At 53.5% G+C, this 20,113-nt stretch overlaps 2 protein-coding genes and 1 long non-coding RNA gene across 3 annotated transcripts in view; 1 reads left to right on the top strand and 2 right to left on the bottom strand.

The window, feature by feature from the left end:
- The window catches only part of FOXJ1 (forkhead box J1), a 4,973-nt gene extending 2,282 nt beyond the window's left edge, over nucleotides 1-2,691 (bottom strand). The window contains exons 1-2 of the mRNA XM_017535821.1: nucleotides 2,511-2,691; nucleotides 1,307-1,973 (exon numbers count right to left, since the gene is read on the bottom strand). Of these exons, the coding sequence (XP_017391310.1) occupies nucleotides 1,307-1,804 (498 nt within the window). The 5' untranslated portion in view covers nucleotides 1,805-1,973; nucleotides 2,511-2,691. The remainder of the gene's footprint in view (nucleotides 1-1,306; nucleotides 1,974-2,510) is intronic.
- LOC119472302 overlaps nucleotides 1-4,666 on the top strand; it is a 4,922-nt gene extending 256 nt beyond the window's left edge. The window contains exon 2 of the long non-coding RNA XR_005201433.1: nucleotides 3,180-4,666. This is a non-coding gene — a long non-coding RNA (uncharacterized LOC119472302). The remainder of the gene's footprint in view (nucleotides 1-3,179) is intronic.
- Nucleotides 4,667-6,393: 1,727 nt separating this feature from the next.
- Nucleotides 6,394-20,113, bottom strand: part of RNF157 (ring finger protein 157) — a 90,159-nt gene continuing 76,439 nt past the window's right edge. The window contains exons 11-17 of the mRNA XM_037741083.1: nucleotides 19,754-19,862; nucleotides 17,897-18,008; nucleotides 17,256-17,434; nucleotides 16,622-16,687; nucleotides 15,644-15,692; nucleotides 13,709-13,819; nucleotides 6,394-6,915 (exon numbers count right to left, since the gene is read on the bottom strand). Of these exons, the coding sequence (XP_037597011.1) occupies nucleotides 6,794-6,915; nucleotides 13,709-13,819; nucleotides 15,644-15,692; nucleotides 16,622-16,687; nucleotides 17,256-17,434; nucleotides 17,897-18,008; nucleotides 19,754-19,862 (748 nt within the window). The 3' untranslated portion in view covers nucleotides 6,394-6,793. The remainder of the gene's footprint in view (nucleotides 6,916-13,708; nucleotides 13,820-15,643; nucleotides 15,693-16,621; nucleotides 16,688-17,255; nucleotides 17,435-17,896; nucleotides 18,009-19,753; nucleotides 19,863-20,113) is intronic.

Below are 20,113 nucleotides of genomic sequence, written 5' to 3' on the forward strand. Positions count from 1 at the left end.
GGGGGGAGAGAGAGAGAGAGAGAGTATGTGTGTGCAGGGACGAGGGGTGTGGGATCTGATGACTTTCCCTGTTGGTTGAGCCGGCTGCTGGCCTGGGCCTTCACCCCCCAAGGTCCCCTCCCCCTACTCCAGGCTCAGTTGATTATTACCCAGCCAAGAGCCAGGAGCATAGCACTCATTCCTGGGGCCGGTTTCCTGAAGCCAAAGCTGAACAGGCTTAGGGTAGGGTGGGGCTGAGGGTCCCTGCTTTTTGCTGTGGCTAAAATGACACTGCTCTAGGGTTGGGGGCATTTGAAATGGCTTGGGACTGTGGTCCTGTGGCCTGCCCACTTTGGGTGTTTCAAGGAATAGTCTGGGCATCTTTGAGGGGCCTCTGTTGCCAACTAGCCCTTGATGGTGATGGCTGAAGACAGGACAATGTCCACCCAGCCTCAAATCGACCATCCTCCTGCCTTGTCCATTCTTGTGTTTCATCTTGTCCAAATCCTGCTGGGGCCCGGGGTCCTGGGCTGGGACAGCAGGGCAGGTGGGTGGATAGTGCCCCCAGCAAGGCTGGATGTTTACATGGTGGCCTGGGCCCTTTGGCTGCTCTGTGCCAGGTTCCAGAGACTTGGAACATGCAGCCGTGTGGCAGGCAGAGCCTCTGTGGAAGGCACCTGGCTCAGGTAATTGTCCCCCCAGGGAGGTTGGCTGAGGTGGGGGGGTTGAAGGGAGGAAACTAAGCAGAGGTTGAGGTAGGGGGCTAGGACAGCGCTTTAGGAAGGTCCCCTACCCCCTCCACTGGGACAAAGCTGGCCCTCACATGCCACAGCACACCTTCCATCCCACCCTCCCCAAGCCAACTGCAAAAGGGCAGGACATAGAGCCTGGCAGGGAGGCCATGTTCCAGTTTCGGTTTCTGACTCCCAGCCCGACAAACCATCCCGGGCAGGGCAGTGTCTAGGAATTCTAGGACTTGGGACAAGAATGTGCCTTCAGTTCACTGCTCTCCCCAAGGAGACTCTGTCCACGCAGAGTCTAGCCCTGGTCTTTGGCCTGGGCCTGCTGGATGAATGGCAGGTTCCTTTCCCTTGAATCTCAGCCTTTGCACCCCTAAAGCCCTCCACCTCTGGACATTCTCCCTTCTCCCTCTCTGGAAGTCAAAGGAGGGGCAGTTGCAAGAGCTGGGCGTCTTTGCAGTCCTCCCTTCTGGGGCCCTGGCCGCACGGAGCCTACTTGGCCTGCAGATCTGGGATGTGAATCCAGTGCGGTGTGGGGAGCCAGGAGGGAATGGGGAGGGAGCGGCCACCGCCCGTGCCTCCTCTACCTGCCAGGTGGGATCTGCATGGCGAAAGTAGCAGAAGTTGTCCGTGATCCACTTGTAGATGGCCGACAGGGTGATCTTGGTGGCCTTGCTGGCCTGCATGGCCATGCAGATGAGCGTGGCGTACGAGTAGGGAGGCTTCACGTGCGGGTTGGTGGCGTAGTCCACGTCGTCGGGGGGCGGGGCCTGCAGCCCCGGGGGCGCGCTCCGCGATGTGCACGACGATGTGGGCTTGCCCGGCGTGTGCGGCTGCCCCAGGCAGGCGGGGTCGGCCGCCAGGGGAGACCCGGGCGCCGCTGAGCCTGGCACCTGGTGGTAGCCGTGGGGGTCGGTGCCCCCCGGGGGCAGGGCGGGGGCCTTGGCGTTGAGAATGGAGAATTCCTGCAGCCACTGAAGGCTGGTCAGGCTGTCATCCAGGGCGTCGGGCTCCTCCAGGCCGCCCTCCGGCCCGGCCTCCTCCGCCGGCCCGGCTCCCGAGAGGCGCAGCCAGCTCTCCGCCATGTCTGCGGGGACTCTCCGAGGGGGCGGTCAGCATCCACGGGCTGAGCCGGGGGTGGCCCGCCGCGCTCTCCGGCCCGCTGACTCCCGCAGCTCCCGTTACACGGCCTCCCGGACGCGCGCTTCCATCTCGCGACCCCGGGGGCGCCTCCTCCGAATACGTGTGTGGTGCCTGCGAGGACCACGGCGGGAGCTGAGCACCACCCCACGCCCCGTACAGGGGGCGCCTCCCCTAACATCATTCCCGCAGCTGGGGAGGATCTTTTAGTGCCGAGGTCTGGGAAACAGAAGCAAGGCCCTAGAGTCCCACCCCCCACCAGAACCGCCTCCCTCCTCCTTTCCTCTTCGAGGTTTTATTAGCCAAATAAAGTAAGAGGGTAGGGGCATCCGAGGCTATCCTTTTCTCCCGAAGAGCAGGAAATCAGGACCCCCTTCCCTCAACAAATGGAAATGGGGCGACAAGTCTGGGAGGGCAGTACGACGGGGCAGGGGCGGAGGAGGTCCTCTGATCCTTGAAAAGGAATATTATGATAGGGAGTCGTCGGGAAGGAAGGGGACGGAACAGTTATGGGGGGCAGGAGGCGAGTTTCCCACAAACTCCTCCGATGTCAGTCCCTGGGCCCACCACTTCCGTCAAGGACGAACGAGAGAGCGGGCTGGTACCGTCGCCCACCCTTCCCCAGGGCCTGTAGCCCTCCTCGTCCCTTACCTGGCTCAGAGCGCAGCCCGGGCCAGAGGAAGGTTCTGGAAGAAGTTCCTCCCACCCCCTGCGGCTCTCTGCCCCCAGCTCGAGGGCCCTGCCAGCGCCTCTCGCTGCCCCCCCGCCCGACGGCGCTTCTCTGAGCGACCGCGGCCCTGGGACCGGCAATAAGTAGCCGCTCCAAAGGCTTCTCCTGCTGCCATGGCGACGCTCCGCCCCCATAAACAGCTTCCGCCGCTGCCATTGGCCAGCACGTCTCCAAGGATACCGCGGGCACTTGCCACTCTCTCTGGCGGCAACTCTCTTCGAACTCCCTCCTTCTGCCGCCCTCTCCCGCGCCACCCAACCCCCTACCCGCCGCCGCGTCCCGTCTCGGCTCTTTCCCGCCCGCTGGGGTCGGAGAAGCGCGCGGCCCGCGGCCCCCGGAACCACTATGGATCCGTTCGTCCTGGGGAACCACGACTCCTGCCCTCACTCGCTTCCAGTCCGGGTGGCTCTGAGGCATTGACTGCTTCTGGGACAGAGCCTCGGGTTGGGGGGCTGAGGCTGGGAGCGGGCTTAGGCTTAGGAACCGTATCCTTGAGGTTTTCTTTCCTCTCCGCTGCGAGTGGCACTTTCTCAAATTTCTGCGGCCTTTCCCTCTCCCCCGACCCTTAGTATCTCTCTCTGGTGCCCCAGGCAGGTCTGACTCTCCGATGCCACCTGCCGCTTACATCCATAGAGGCGGCAGACACACCAGGCGGTAGGGGAATCCGGTGTGTCCCGGTAGGCAGCCCCGTCCCCACCCCTATCCTCAAGGTTCCAGGAAGCTGACATTCTAGAGGCCTCTGCAGAAGTGCACTCACTCTTTTGGAGACAGCTGATGGGGCAGAGCCCAAGTCATGGACTTGTCAAATTCTTCTAGCAGGGCCTTTTCGCCAATTAATTTTACCAACCTTTAAGTGACAGGGATTAAGGGTAGAGGGACTCTAGGGACTGTGGCCCTTCTTCCTCCCTTCCCCTGGCCTCCATCCTGTCACCAGCTTTCCTGCTCTTTAATTATTGAGGAGCTGCAGGGTTGGAAGTTCTCCGGTTTAAGGCGGCTGCAGAGGCAGTGGTGGGGGCTGGGTTGCTTACCCAGCCTCTGCCCAGGAGCTAGAGAGCTGGAGCCAGGAAGGCTGGTGCCCAGGCCACGAAGAAGGCCCGGCAATGGTGCATCTCTCCCCCACCAACATGCCTTTCCCTAGCCCTTGCCTCTCCCACTCCTCCAACTCCAGATCCTCTTGAGTAAAAATATTAGAGTACTGGAGAAAGAGAAACTTACAGATAAGCTCACTTTGCAGTTAGTTAGTTCTCCTTCCCTTGTAAACAGTTTTATTCATTTTTAAGAATCATGCAGCAATCCATAAATATTGCATTCTTGCTGTCCCCACTGTAGTGTGTCCATAAGTGTACCCCAGGGAGAGGGGTACACAGATGGCACAAGCAGTATACACACGCACACACCAGGTGTGCAGACCAAAGCAAAGTGAGCAACCAGCGTGCCAGCCCCAGGTGGGCAGGATCCTAACTCCCCAAGTGAGATGCATTAGAGTGTGGGGGTCTGTGTCCAAGAGATGCCTCAGTGGGGGTGGAAACTCTGGTGGGATGGAACTGGGCAGAACAGGGCTCCGTGAGGAAGCTGGGATCACACCACCTGAAGGCCATAGGGAGAGCACAGGCCTAGTGCAGCAGGAAAGAGCCCTGAGTCTCCAGAGTTAGGCTGTGCCCTGTGGGAGAAGCCAGGCCCCACGTCTTCTCTGTGGGTGAACCGTGGAAGTGACTATGTGACTGTCTCCAGATGAAGGACTGGGGCAAATGGGTTGACCACTGACCTGTCCTAATCAGGCTGACTGAGGACTAACTCCTTGGATAGTGTATTTCTGCCGGCCAGACAGCTAAATGACAGCTAAGAGAAGGTGGGGGTGGAAGAGGAGAAATTGGAACTGAGAAACAAAGGACATTTCCAACCTAGGTGGAAATGGGACGTGGGACTGAGGCCTTGAGGAATCTTTCTGCGCCTCTCCCTAGGAGAGGACTGAGCACTTGCTGCGAGGAAGGACACCTCCAGGAAGGGGGTCCTGGCCACTGCGGCTACTGTTTACCTGAATCTCCTTCATCTCAGCTGTTTCCTCTCTCCTCCCAGGTTAACACCACACTGTTAATACTACCTGCAGGGGACAGGACAGGAGGTGGTCTGTGTGCCACCACTATCCCTGCTGCTTCTGGGCTCATGTTTCAGGGAAATCAGGAAGTGGGGTTATTGCTCAGCTTATGCATCTTTTTGAGACAGAGTTTCACTCGTTACCCAGGCTGGAGTGCAATGGCGCGATCTCGGCTCACCGCAACCTCCGCCTCCTGAGTTCAGGCAATTCTCCTGCCTCAGCCTCCTGAGCAGCTGGGATTACAGGCATGTGCCACCATGCCCAGCTAATTTTTTGTATTTTTAGTGGAGTCGGGGTTTCACCATGTTGACCAGGATGGTCTCGATCTCTTGACCTCGTGATCCACCCGCCTCAGTCTCCCAAAGTGCTGGGATTACAGGCGTGAGCCACTGCACCCGGCGAGCTTATGCATCTTAACTATGAAAGGGGCTGGAAGAATATTGGGGGAAGGAAAGGACATTAGGTGGGGCCTGAAATGGCGGAGTCTACTGTAGTACTTCAGAGAGGGTGGACAACAGGCTCCCCTTCATCAGGGCAGGATGTGAGCCACAACCACTAGGCAGTGTGACAGTCACCACACTCCTGGCCTCTGCAGCCACACAGGAGCAAAGGACCTCCTGGGCACCAGGCTCTTTTTGAGGCTATCGGGCTCGGAAACAGCCTTGAAAAGATTTTTAGGGTAACAATTCCAAACCCTAAGACAAGTCCTCCACAATGGGCATAGCCTATAAGGCTCTCCCACATCTCAACCTCACAAATAATAGTTGGTTTCTAGCTTTGCTTTCCAAATACTCTCATGCCCTACTAAAGAACCTTCTTTCCAAAGGCCAGTAGACAACACATGTAAGAGCCACATGGAATTCACTGGGATGCAAGTGCTGAGGAAGAGGGGCAGCTACCACCTCATAGTCCAGACGTGCTGTTTTGGCTCTTGTATTTGTGCCCTTGCACTGGGCTGGGGCGGGGAGGGCACATGAACAGAACATGATCTTTGAACTGCCAATCAGCATGTGACTGGCCGCATCTCCCCCTTTACTAATTAGGCTCAGCAGCTCTGGAAGGCAAGGGAGGAACATGTGGAAGATGGACGGGGCCCCTGAGTGACGGCCCTGAGCCCTGACTCCAGCCTCTGCTCCCGGCTCACTGCCGCTGGCTGCATGCTGCTGCCTGAACTTCGCTCAAGCCTCTCCACCACCTCCTGTGGGGACCTGGGCACCAAACTGAGAATCACTGGTCCCTATTTCTCCTCCACCATTAACAAAAGGGGATAGAGATGGGGGCAACAGGGACAAGAATGCCACCTCCTGGGTGAGTGAGGATGAATTACAATATAATATGTGACCATTCCTCAGCCAGTACTTGGCACATAGAGAGGTCAACATGTGTTTCTTGAAATGTCACCTTAGGATGGAGTCCTAGGCCTCCCTGAATGCACCTGATCAGGAGAAATGCTCCTTAAGAGAAATCACCTTAACTGGGAGATTCTCAGATTCAAGGCCTCCTTCGTAAGCAGGCCCGGGAGACTGGCTCTGCTCCCAGAGGAAGGACTGTTTCTTTCAATCAACTTTTGGCTGCTACCATTTCTTGTCCTCGAGAAAGGCACTCCTAGTGCCTGTGGAGGGAAAGGCCACATGCGTGCAGTATGGCTCTCCTTTCCACAGGAGCCGTCCTCCAGCCCCACCCCAAACTTCAGGTTTTCAATTGCTTACGGTGTGCCAGAGACCAGGAAATGCCAGAGGGATGTTTATAACAAAGCTGCCAAAACTCTAAGCCTTCTTGTTCTACCCCCCTAAGGAGAAAAAAGATGCGTAAGAAACAACTAGCCCATGGACCCCAGCTCCATCTGAACGTCAAGATACCATGGGGACATTCCAGAGTCCCTGCAAAGGGTCTCATGAGCTGCAGTTCATTGAGTGGCTTTAGGCCACAGGGAGAAAGGAGGGCTCCAGTCTCCTCTTAGAGGTGAGGGATTGTGGTTACAGGTTGTATGAGCTGTCACAGGAGGGTGAAAAGTCCAGCCTCTTGCTGAGGATGCCCAGGAGGCAGCAGCCGAGTGAGGATGGATGGAATGCAGGGGCAGGAGGGAAGCCCACGTGCAGGGGCCGGGACTCAGACAGCCAAAGGGCCCCACACGCAAGGCCTCGTCTCAGAGTCCTCCAGGCTGCTGGATGACAAGCGCCGGCGCTGGGCATTACATCGACTGACGGCATTGTCATCAGCCTGCCAGGTACCTGGGGAAGAGAAAATGAACATTACAGGGGCCAAAGCTTTGGCCAGGTCCAGATGGTGTCTCCAGCAGGGCAGCCCAGGAGTCAGCATGGAAGGAGCAGGACGAGTGTCACCTAAGACCCCTGCAAGGGCGCGAGCCACAGCACATGTGCTCGAGAACAGAGAGAAGCAGGTGCAGACAGGTGCAGGGGCTGCTCCTGCCCCCTGGGCTAGGTACAGTCACTGCCACTGTGGCTCCCGGACAGGGAGGATACTCCTTGTTTTGTGAACTTACCCTAGGATCCACTTTAGTATTTTAATGAATGAGAGGTTCTTATTTTGCCCAGGTTGGCCTTGAATGCATAGCCTCGCCTCCTCAAGCGCCAGGACAACTGGCCAGAGCCACCGCGGCTCCCCCACTTTGGTATTTTAAGTTCATGGTTTGAAAGTTTGCCTATGTTACGATAGACAGGAAAGGGAAATTGGGCCTCGCTGAGCTATTTTCATCGGGACAGGAAGAGGTGGGGGGAAGTGAGAAGACTATGTTCGTTCTGGTCCAAAGTGTTAATGTTTTCTGCAGGGGCCAAGGTGGAGCAGGAAAGGACTGGCCACCCAGCAGGGTTCCTGGGACGGAAGGCCACATGGAGGGAGGACAGTGTGAGGCCCCAGCCCCCCTCACCTGCCATTTTCCTCCTCCTGCACCTGCGCAGCTGTTGAGGATTGCTACTAGGTGGTGCCATCAGCCCAGCAGACACCAGCCTGAGAGCCTCGGGTCCCACAGGTACCACCACTGAACGCATCCTCTCTCCTAAATCTGCCGCTGCCCCCATGTGAGGAGTGCCAGCGCCCGTCTGGAAACCCATTCTTGGTGCTTTTCTTTCCTTTGTGCTCCACATCCAATCCTCCACAAGCTCCTACGGGCTCACTTCTAGCCGTGTTGTGATGCCATCTGTACTCACACTAACTGGGCTCCACTTCCAGTTTACAACGGTGTGATCTTGGGCACATCAATTTACTGTGGGCCTTGGTTTTCTCATCTATCAGATGGGAGATGAGTACTGACCTCACAGGCTTGCTGTGAGGACTAGAGAATGCAAGTGCTGGTGAGAGAATCCGACTCCTAAAACAGCCTGTGCTCACGCTCCTGCAGGCCACCTCACCTTTTCCCTGGGTGTCCTCTTCATCTCCCGCCCACAGATGAGCTGGCTCCCTCCAGTGCCCTCCCTCCAGGGAGGCTAGAACGCTCCTGCCTTGGGCCTTGGCCGCCTCTGCTCTCAGGGCCCCCTGGCATCCTGGGGTAGGGAAGGCATGTCGTCCTCAGGACCCTATGGGCCTCCCAAGACACGTCTCCCAGTTCCCTCCCCTCACGAGGCATCTCTGGCCGGGAGAGCCATTGTGCTCCGAAGTGCTCCCTGCAGCCTGAACTACGGCTCCACGCACACCTCACATGGCGGAAACCGCTGAGTCCTAGAGCTCCTCCATGGGCAGAGGCCATGACTTTTCCACTGCTGTGGTCCAGAGCCCACACCTGACCCATAGGAGGACCTGTTCAGGGGACAAGGCCGACCAACTGTAGAGTGTGGCCGTGAGGTTGAGAGAGGCCACTCCCAAGTGTTCTGAGTCAGCCTCAGGCCAGCCCAGGACATGAAGCGCTTTAACCCACGTGGAATCAGCAGGTATAAATGGCTTACTTCCCGTCAATGCCTTGGCCTGCTAATCACCCTCAGGCTCTAACAACAGTCTCTGGTGCTAGACCCCAGGGGAAGAGTGAGAACTGGAGAGTCTTGGATCTTCTCACATCCAAACTGAATTTGGGATCTTGACTCCCTGGGGGTGTGTACTGGAGCCTGGGACATTATTAGTCAAGGTGTTTTTTCACCCCTAGTGGTGGCACTGTGTGTCTAAATGTGGCAGGATGAATATAAGGCTGTTAATATTGCCTTTAAAGTGAGAAACCCAAAATAAAATGAGCTGTTTGTTCATTGATATAATTTGGTAGATCTCATACCTATTCCTCAATGTTTATGGGGCAGGACTCCGGAGCTGCGGCTGTTCAGTAGGAAAGACCAAAAGCAAATGGTAAACAAGAGAGAAGACACACATGCATGCACAAATAAAAACAACAGCACCGTCACCGCCGCCACCGCCACCGCCGCTGCCACCACCGCCGCCACCAGCAAGCCATAAAACGCTGGGCCTGAGGGGCTGCCCAGAGAGCGGCCCTGACTCTGAATTCACAGGAGTCCTTGCAACAAACGCCACCCTTCTAATCTAGAAGCATAAGCCAGGGCAGAGCATCGGTTACTTATGGAAAACTCAAGAATCAGATCTGAAGTCTCTCCCGGCCTCTCGGTATGCTCTGCGGTGAGGGAGATTCAGCAGCAAGAGGGGGTGACTTCCCACTGGCCAGGACCCTGAGGGGCCCATGGCAAAGCCCTGCTGCTGCTCTCTCCTCGGCCTCATTCCCACGACGAGCCCGGCTGTGGAAGGCCAGTCTGGGTGCTGAGGGGCCTTCCAGAGCAGGTGTCGCCATTTTGTCCGGCTGAACCCAGGCCCCTCCAGCCAGAAAATGGAGTGTGGAGATTTAAAATCCTTAGAGGGAAACGGATAAAGGTGCTTTCTATTCACTTCTCATTTTGGGGAGTCAGAAATGGGAGTATGAAGAGACCTCTAGAGGTAGATTTTGGGAGCACATTTAGGAAAATTTCACAAGCCCCTTTCCTGCTTCTACCAAGCCACTAATTAAATGTAAGGACTGTAACAGCTCAATGGTCTTTGTAGAGTTTCTCTCCAGGGGAAGGAGAAGCTTGGTTTGAATTTTTCCTTAGTGCCCACAAAGTGCAAACTTTCCTAGTAGCATTTTAGTTTCGGGTTCTGAGGCTTCTCAAAATGAAGAGAGAATTTAATTTGGTCTCCATAAGCCTTTCTAGATTTCACTGGATATGCTCATTCCCCGCAATGCAATCATTTAAAAATTATATTTGTATCTCCACTAAAAAGACCAAAATTATCTTTGCCTTTTTTTTTTTTTTTTGAAGACAGTCTCACTCTGTCTCCCAGGCTGGAGTGCAGCGGTGTGATCTTGACTCACCGCAACCTCCGCTTCCCAGGCTCAATCGATCCTCCCACCTCAGCCTCTTGAGTAGCTGGGACTACAGGTGTACGCCATCAAGCCTGGCTAATTTTTGTGTTTTCTATAGAGACAGGGTTTCACTGTGTTGCCCAGGCTGGTCTCCAGCTCCTGGGCTCATGTGATCACCCACCTCGGCCTCCCAAAGTGCTGGGATTATAGGTGTGAGCCACTGCGCCTGGCCTATCTTTGCCTTTTTTCCATCACTGACTACCCCAGAGCCTTCACAGAGCTATCACTTGCCGCGATGACTATCCTGCCACCTGTGTCACAGTCCACCAAACTCCGTGGAGCCACATCTACTTAGTGTGGTCTTGCAGCTCTAGTCTTAGTATCACCTGTCACACCCGTCAACTGAGATCTTCCCCTTTACTCCTTTCAGAAGCAATCTCAGAACACACCACTCCCCAGTGAAAAACCAAAAATCCACCCTTGGTCTTGGGGCCCAGGAAGACCCAGAAGCTTCTTAGGGAGAGAGGGGCTGGAATGACAAAAGTGCCTCTAAGCCCCTCACCAGTGTGACCAGAGTGGTAAGGATGGGAACCAGCAAGGTTCTCAGTCCTTGCCACCGGCTGGGTCTCCTGGCAGAGGCTGTGAGCAGGGTGCAGGGCACGGGGAGAGCATGGGAGCCACCCTGGGCTCTATTTCCCACTGGCCCTCCATGAAGGGAGTGGTACCTGCTTGAAGAGGGAAACACACTCAAGCAGAGTCCAGGCACACATGCAGCTGTCCTGACAGGGAGAGAGCTGGCTGCAGGGCAGTGAGGCACTACGACAGCCAGTGGTATCTCGGCCCTGGGATAGAAAGCTGAACTTACAGCTGAGTGTTGAAGAGGTCTATTTATTCCATGGGACCTACCAAAGTAGTTATTCCTGTCTGTAACCTACCAGATACTTCCAGAGAGCTCTCCAGCACTGTTGCTACCAGTGATGCTACCAGCAGAACCAGAGACACATTTTGCCTAGAGAGATGTGTTTTTCCCTCTCAAGTAAAAGGGGAACCAGAGGTTCTGAGATATCACTGTCACCCAACTACTGACTGAGGATGCCAATTAAAAACAAATCCTGGCTGGGCATGATAGCTCATGCCTATAATCCCAGCACTTTAGGAGGCCAAGGCGGGCAGATCATGAGGTCAGGAGTTTGAGACTACCTTGACCAACATGGTGAAACCCCGTCTCTATTAAAAATATCAAAATTAGACGGGCATGGTGGCACACATCTGTAATCCCAGCTTCTCAGGAGGCAGAGGCAGGATAATCGCTTGAACCCAGGAGGCGGAGGTGGCAGTGAGCCGAGATTACACCACTGTACTCCACCTGGGTGACAGAGTGAGACTCCATCTCAAAAAAAACAAAACAAAAAAAAAACAAACAAAACCAATCCTTTTCATAGTCTTTGCCACAGAAGCATTCCCATTTTTGTTGAACAGAAATTAATAGTCTCACACATTTTTTTTTCTTTCTTAGAAAATCTTAGTATATTGAATACAGTCCCTCATCTTGAGGCCCCTAGTGAGGATATAATGGGACATTTACAGTGCTGTACCCAAGGCCCTCTTCCGAGAACCATCATAGGCATTTGATTTCATATTTGGCCCAAACTGTGAACCCACCATAGTCTCTAAACAGCTGCCTCCACAAGTCACCCTAAGGAACCCCAGAGCTGCTCTCTTCCTCCCCGTCCTTGCTCTCCTCCCGCAATCCTGTAAGTGGAGTAACTATCACCAAGCAGGTCAGCCGAGGGGAGTCAGGAAGAGGAGGGAGCAGAGGAATACACTGAGTTTCCACCAGCACTGTTGGCTAAAACAACTCCCAGCAGCTCCCTCTGCCAAAAAAATAGGGGTGGGTAAGGGAGCCCCTTGAGAGAGGCAGGAAGCTAAATTTCCCTCCTAAAGCCCAGTAAGGGGATGACCAGGATAGAGCTGCCTCAGACACAGGGCAGAGCTAAGGCAGAGACGTCATCTTCACCCAATTACGGACGGAGGATGCCAATCAAAACCAAATCCTTTCCATAGCCCTGGCCACAGAGGCATTCCCATTTTCATAGAACAGAAATTAATACAGTCTCACAAATATTTTTTCTTGGAAGATCTTAGTACACTGAATACAGGCCCTCGCCAATTAGGAATGGGAACCTTGCTCACAGCCCCGAGCGAGCGCCTCCCAGGTGTGTGCGTGGCCAGCAAGCTTGGATGGGGTGAAGCATTGGCAGGGAGGACAGTGCTGGCACGGAGTGAACATGAACTTTCATACCAAGTCTAGAGAACATACATGAGTTTGGAAAATAAACAAAGCAGACAGACAAATTTACATTTGACAGCATGATGTGAAACACAAATGGACAGATGGAAGCCAGGCCAGGAGCGGGACGGCAGGGAGTGATGCAGCCCCTGGGCCCCAGCAGCTCCAGTCCAGGCCAAACTGGCAGGAGGCTGGCCCCACGGTCAACGATCCCTCCTCTACGCTCAGGCAGGAAGGGGGTCTTCCCTGGGCCTGTGCAGGAGCAGGGGGACCAATACTGCCTCTTTCGGTCTCACTTAATATGAAGAGGCCTGGGCAGTGTCTTTAGGACAAACTAAATGGAAAATGACTCAAGAAAGTCCTTTGAAAGGCTGGAGAAAGTGTCTCTAGAGAATTCCAGCTTCCCCTGCCACAAGCTTGTGTGGGGCCAGAGCGTGCTGGGACTGTGCTTTGCACAGGCTGATGGAGAGTGGCAACCACAGAGGTCGTGTGGCTCCAACGCCTCCAGCCACGTCGCTAAGCGAGTAAAGCACTGGACCCGTGATGTGGCTGTTCTGAAGCTGAAGTGAGTCTTCGTTCAGGGAATGTTTAACAGGATTCAAACACCACCATGTGAAGGACAATCTGTGTTGTGAAACCCGGAGGGGACATTTGACTGAGGTCACTTGGGCAAGATGTGGATTTTAGAAAAGCAGTTTTTGCAGCCCTTGAATGGGCACATTAACTAAAAGGGTAGTCGGTGTGCAAAGTATGATGAACATTATTCTGTGTAAGACACTACCTAGATTCGGTTTAGTATCATGAAGAGGAATAAGGGCACACTGACCACCTGATCACCTGTGAAGCTGCAGCTCCAGGGAGCATAGTGAAGCCCTAACTTAACCTCTCCTTTGGATCTGAATCCAGTATGTACAATGCAACTGGTAACCCAAAGCTCACTGGCTCACTGGATCAATTAGAATCATTCCTTAGCCTTTAAAATGCTTGCTTTTAGTTTCTTCTCTGATCCTAGCTGAAACACATTTCTTCTGAGGAGCTACGGCTTCACTTTAAAAGGGCTCAGGCAATCCTTCCAAGGCCTTCATAGAGAGGTGGTATCTGTCTGCTCAAACTTCCTGTCAATGAAAACAAGACCAGGCCACCTGATATGATACCTGCAAGGCCATGAGATGGAGTGGAGAGTGTTTAGGCCAAATCATATATTTTGCTTCTTTCTTCCTATCCTAATATTCTCACTCAGAGCAAGGATGGCTCATTGCAAAAAGCTCAGGGACTCTCCCAGGCCTTCTTACTTCCTTTCAGCAACTGTTCTCCAGCACTAGCACGCCCCAGGCCTTCTTGCCAGGAACTGCAGGGCAGGAGATGGGTGTACCAGGGTGAGAGCAGGGGTACGAGCACAGGGATCGTCTCCCACCAAGTTCATGTTCAGCAGACTGCCACTCACCAGGTAAGCAGACCTCAGAGCACAGCTTATTGTCCAGTGCTTTCACGCTTGAGATGTCAAAGTCATTGTTATTGTCACACTCCATACCTAGAAATGCGCATGTCCTCTGGCCTGTAACGGAGTTAATGCAGTTAGAGAGGGGCTGGCTGTGTTTTTCTCTGCTTTGCTGTCCTTAAAATAAAAATCTTAAGGATGGAGACAAAAAACAAATCAAATCATATGTTAAAAAAAGACAGTAATTAAGTGGGTAAAGAGTGGACAAGAAAGGAGTCACGTTGCATGGGCATGTCTGTGTTCTTGCACTATTCTGCTGCTTCCCTAGAGCCCGTTCCACCTGCTATTCCCTAACAAGTCGGATTGCTGAGGAGGGCTGTGGCACACAGGCTCGACAGAGAACGCTGGAGCGAGCAGAGCTGGGCAGAGGCCAGGCCGTGAGGCTGCGACCGCCCGGCAGAAGCTAGGGAGGGCCAGTGGGGAGGTCATCCTGCTCATGCCTGTCTGCCTCGGATGCGAGCTGGGTGTGTTTATGGCCACAGGGCTCTGCAAAATAAGTACATGAAACAACAACTAAAGGTCTTCGGGTCCATAATTTTGCAGATCAAATCAGAATGACTACATTCACAAAATTATGATTTCCTTTTGTATGAGACCTGAGTTGTTATTTTCAGTGTGTTTTAAGTGACTAACCAGAAATCTACAGACATGTAAGAAGGGAAGGGAAAGGTTTTAAAAGGTGTTGTTTTTTTTTTTTAAATCAAATTCCCCTCTTTTTTTCTCTGTGAAACAGAGAGAAGAAAACAAATCCATTCCATGGGCTACAGAATGTCAGGTGAAACAACCTGGCCGTACTGCACTTCTTAGAAGCAGATATTCTATAAGAGAAACCATCACAAGGGGTAACTCTAGAGCCTCGAGCGCTGAAGTCATCAGCTGAGTTGATGACTCTCCAAATCTCCTTGGGCTGGGGTGTAAGAGCTGACAGAGGCAGCCTTGGCGTCCACCTTCTCCTTCAGGCTCCTTGGCCAGGCAGGAGCTGTCAGGTCCACATGCACACCTTCAACACTCCCCAAGCGATGGCCAGCGCTGAAGCAGAAGCAACAGGATGACGTCTGCTGGTGCGTCTGCATCCAGGCCGGGGCACACGTGTGCTCTGGAGGTGCTCCTGCGGGAGGTGCTTCAGAGCAGCAGGGGGAAGAGTCTGGCTCATGGAACACGTGGTGTTCCCTGCTCAGGGGAAACTTTCCCACCTCCCTTCTTCCTCCTATGTGCTTGCTCGGTGGGTCATTCCTTCTCTTTTAGCCTTACTAGAAACAATATTCTTCCAACTGAAGATGTAACTGAAGCCTGAATTACAGTGCGGGAAAATCATTACAACAGCCTTTAAAATGCTTGCCTAAGCTGAGCTGCTGAAGAAACTTGGACCTGTTTCCTTGACCATGCCTTTAATGTGTCTGCTGGCTCCTGGGAGTCCTCTTTTACAATAACGTCCGCCATTTTCCTAGCTAAAGCAAGACCTGACCAACTGCCAAGTGTCCTCCCCTTCCCCCCAGTGGAAGAAATGGCTACTGCTGTTCAACACTGAGTCTGCCAGAGCAGCTCTGTGGGGCTCCACTGAAAACCTGCAGCAGAGAGGCCAGCGATGGGGGCTGCTCAGAGCGCTTCCAAATCTACTTGAGGTAAATATGTACCTGCACGTATCTCTTGCCCCACCCGCACCTGACATCCTTGGCTCTGAGGCCCAGAAAGAGCTGAGGAGGTCATGGAGGTCATCAGTGCCCTGCTTGCTTTGATATACCATTAAGAAGACAGTCGTTCCTCTAACAGCCATGCAACTGAACAGTGCCACCAAGTCATACTGGTACCCTCTTCTTTATCCCTTAAAGAATATCCAGGAAGGAAAGATAATAAAAGGAAATAAAGGACCAGATCTTTTACCATCCTCCTGCGTGGGTGATCCATCCTCTTCCTCTGTAACATCATTTCCCTAGGATAGAAGGAAGGCCTTGTGAGTCTATAAAGCAGGAAAATGAGTCGACTGATTGGCTGACGACAGAACTAATCATCTTAACGGCATCTAACTCCAGGGCCTACATTACTAGCATATATTTTCATCCGTGTTTAATATGCCTGAGAGGCTGACTAGAGGCAGATCTTGCTTGGTGAGGCACCGTCTGCCTTTAGGGATTAGATCCGAGCCACATTACCCATATAGGCTCAGAATAGTCTGTCAGGAACACCCTTGTTAATAGCTTAGCTGATACTGTTTCTCTAACGTGGAAGTAAAGGTTACTAAATGAAAGAGCAAATTGTGAGATCATAAAACTTTAAGAAATCTCTTAAGATCCCACACCCTATCCAGATACTGTACTCCACTGAGAGTAGCTGGCTTAAGAAGAGTTCTAGATCTCTCACTGTGAGCCGGCGTTCCACAGCACACCACGGTCAGGGCACATCTCACACTGAACTGTGGTCCTGTCTGCCTGCTGGACAGGGCTCCAAGATAGGTCCAGTGGGCTGGGGGTAGGCCCATGAGAAACCTCACCACACAGTTCTGTATAGGTCTGTATGTGCCCCAGTGCCAGTGAGCACCTGGGATACAGTCCCCCATGTAGATACTAGTGGAATGAAGGACAATACATTCTCAAGGCCAGGGGCTGGCAAGAAAAGTTCTTTCTTGAACTCATTCCACACCAGTGACCCTGAGAACCAGTGGCCCCACTCACTGGACAGTCCACAGACCCCGGTGCGGCTGCTCTCATCTCTATCCACATTCCACTTGTGACTGATATAGGCATGTCCCCAGGAAGGCTTTGTCAGCACGGCCTCCTGGCCCTGGTCCTTACTGACATCCCCAGCCAAGGCCAGCACTCCTCTAGCTGTGGGAAGGAGCACACTTCGTGCTGCTGGGGTTACCTCTGCATCCTGCTCTCCAGCTGGGAGGCCAGCAAAGCTGCTGTCTGGAGACTCCGCTGGCAGCCCCTGCAGAAGAGCACAGTTTTTTTTTTTTTTGTTTGTTTGTTTGTTTTTTGAGATGGAGTTTCACTCATGTTACCCAGGCTGGAGTGCAATGGCGCGATCTCGGCTCACCGCAACCTCCGCCTCCTGGGTTCAGGCAATTCTCCTGCCTCAGCCTCCTGAGTAGCTGGGATTACAGGCACACACCACCATGCCCAGCTAATTTTTTGTATTTTTTTAGTAGAGACGGGGTTTCACCATGTTGACCAGGATGGTCTCGATCTCTCGACCTCGTGATCCACCCGCCTCGGCCTCCCAAAGTGCTGGGATTACAGGCTTGAGCCACCGCGCCCGGCCAAGAGCACAGTTTTTACAGGTCTCCCATCAAGCTCCTGACAGCAAACCCAAACCTTGTTCAGTACAAAATTGGTGTCAAATAGGAGGGTCAGAGCTAAGGGAATGCCCTGTTTTCTGCGCACTCCCGGCACTTTGGGGGGCTTTGCCGCCATGCATGGCAGATCTTTGGTTATGCTACTTTGGACATGTGTGCAAAGTACAGAGAAGCCAGGGTGGTTCCCGTCCTTTCCCTTACCTCTCCTTCTTCTGAGGGGGCCCTGCTGGCAGCCTGGGGGGAAGGGAGAGCCTCTCCCTCCTCTTCAGTGCCAGGGGCGATGTAGGAGCCAGACATGGAGGAGACGGTGTCGGTGCTGATCTGGGAGGATGCCATGGACATGACAGACTGGGCCAGACTGCTGCTGGTGCTGGCAGGGCCTTTGGAGACAAGGGATGGAGGAAGGAGCCTAGCAGTCAGGCAGGGCTTCTGCAAGCTTTCTAGGGAGCAGAGCCCTCTCCCTACACTCAGGCAGTAGGGAGTGAAGTGGCCTTCCCTAAAAGTGGTTTTAGGTTTAAGGTTTTCCAGTATTCTGCTCCTTCATATTTTAGAGCTCAGAGCTCAGCCTCGGGGACGAGACATTTGCTTTTCCCTGTCATAATCCTAAAGGAAGCCTCATGACAGCAGGACTGGGGCTGAGAGAACCAACACCCCCTAGCTACAGGCAAGCCCACTAACCCATGGTAGGAAAGCAAGTCCTCTTCCCTCTCAAGCCAGGGCCTACCTGTCATGCTGCCCAGGTATTAGCTTGCCACTCCCATGTCCCTTCCCGGAGGAAATACCAGGATGCTGTGGCTGGGTAAGGGGCAAGGACATGCAGCCGCTCCCCGCTCCTCATGTACCTTCTGGGGAGGAAATAGTGGACGACAGAGGCGTCCCTGTGCAAGACGACTGGTCAATAGCTCCAGATGATGACAAGGTGAGATTCTCACTTTCTGGAGTCACACCACATTCCTGGGGGGTGTGGGGGACACAACAGGACATGGAGCAAGCGCCAGTCACCTGTGCTGGAGGAAGGGATCAGGGCGGAGGTCTGGGTAGAGATGAGGAGGAAAGGCGACACTGGGAGGGACTGAGTGGCATGCAGAGGCCGCAGCTTCTCTCTTCCGTCCTCACTTCTCAGCCCAAGCCTGGAATGACTGCCTCCCAGGGGAGGCGCACACTTCAGTCAACACCTCCTGCCCAAGGCACAGCATCTGCTGGAGCCATACAAAGACTGCAGCTCAGGTGACACAGGTCACCCAGCAGCTGTGACATGGGGACACCCCAGGTTTCCCCAGGATTACGATCAGCTTTCCTTCTGAGGCAAAAGCATACAAAGCCAGAAGACGCCTCCCTGCCTGCAGGGTATCTTCACAGAGAGCATAGTTAACTCCTGCTCAGCTGATTTCTGATACAAACACCACCTTGCTCCCAGCCTCCTGCTCCTCCCATGCCCCCGCCTCCAATCCCAGCCCCCACCTGCCAGGCATCCGGGCCCACAGCCTGACCCATCTGAGGTAGATGCAAAATTCTTTGGACTGTGTCTCCAAAATCCCTTCCCTTCCCTCCAGGCACTCCTCTTTTGTCTTAGTTCAGGCGGTCCCTCTTGCCTCAGCTACTGGTGCCCTTTCCTGGCCTAGTCTGTCTCCTGTCTAGTTCAGAGTGCACGCCGTAGTCAGGTGGGCCTTTGGGAAGTGAAGTGCTCACCACGTCCCTGGCCTGCTCTGAGCCTCAAATTTCTGCTCTGTGCCTTTGCATGCACCATCCTATCTACATGGATGTTTCTCTCACCTTTTTCTCCTCGTCTAAAAAACTTCAAGGTTCAGCTAAAATGCTACTCCTCCATAACACATGTTCTGATCTCTTCCACTGATCTTATCCATCTCTGACACAGAAATTTATTGACTCTGTTTTGGGCACAATTCTTTTCTATAAAATTTACTTAGTCATTTAACAAATACTTACTGAGCAACAACAACGTGCCAGGCACGTGCTATTCCCATGCATGTGCCCTGTCCCAGCCAGACCTGAGCACCCATGGCCAGAGACCACTTTACCTTCCTATGCCCTGCTCTATCTAGCTCAGTGCCCTACACAAAAGAGGTGTATAAACTTTTGTTAATTGAGGTCTATGTGGGACACACAAGGTAGACAATTCCAGTCTTCTTCTTCCATTCCTCAACACAGGCCTCCCAGCAGCCCCCAATTAACCCCAGGGCTTTCCACTTGCTGTTCCCTGGCCTACGGCCCTCTCTCCTCCTATATCAGCATAGCTATTTCTTCCACTTCCCTTGGTCTTGGCTCCTGGACCACTTTTTAAGAATGGTAACGCCCACTTCCAGCCGTGACACTCCCTTCCCTGTTGTGTAACATGCTGATCCACAGTACCATCTGGCACACGTGTATTTTTTTACTTATTGTCTTTTGTGTCCACCACCCCCATCCCAGCCAGCAAAAATATAAATGCTATGAGGGCAGGGACTTTTGTAGTTCCCCAGCTACTACTATCCTGAGCATACAGCACAGTGCCTGGCGAATAATACAGGCAGCATACACTGATGAATGCATGATTCTAATGAAAGCTTTGCCGCTGCCTCAGAGGGTGTTGAAAAGGTGTTTGATGAGTGAATGAGAGCAGAGGGACCTGATGAGGCATGCAGGTAGGAGGAAAGTCCCTGGAGTACAACACCCAAGAAAAGGAGAGGAATGTCAATTACCTCTCCAAGATGCTGAGCTGACGGTCTCTGAGAGAGCTGTGTCTCTGACTCACTGCAGGAACGCTCATCTTCCTCTTCAGGCAGCACGGAAGAATTTTGGGAGATGGATCTGCAGGAGCCCAGAAGAAAAGCAGCTGTATCCAATGTCCATTTAAGAACAGTACTTACGGGTCGGGCGCGGTGGCTCACGCCTGTAATCCCAGCACTTTGGGAGGCCGAGGCAGGTGGATCACAAGGTCAAGAGATCGAGACCATCCTGGTCAACAAGGTGAAACCCCGTCTCTACTAAAAATACAAAAAATCAGCTGGGCATGGTGGCACGTGCCTGTAATCCCAGCTACTCAGGAGGCTGAGGCAGGG

This window comes from Cebus imitator, unplaced genomic scaffold (assembly GCF_001604975.1).
Source record: "Cebus imitator isolate Cc_AM_T3 unplaced genomic scaffold, Cebus_imitator-1.0 Scaffold93, whole genome shotgun sequence".
Lineage (NCBI taxonomy): Eukaryota > Metazoa > Chordata > Mammalia > Primates > Cebidae > Cebus > Cebus imitator.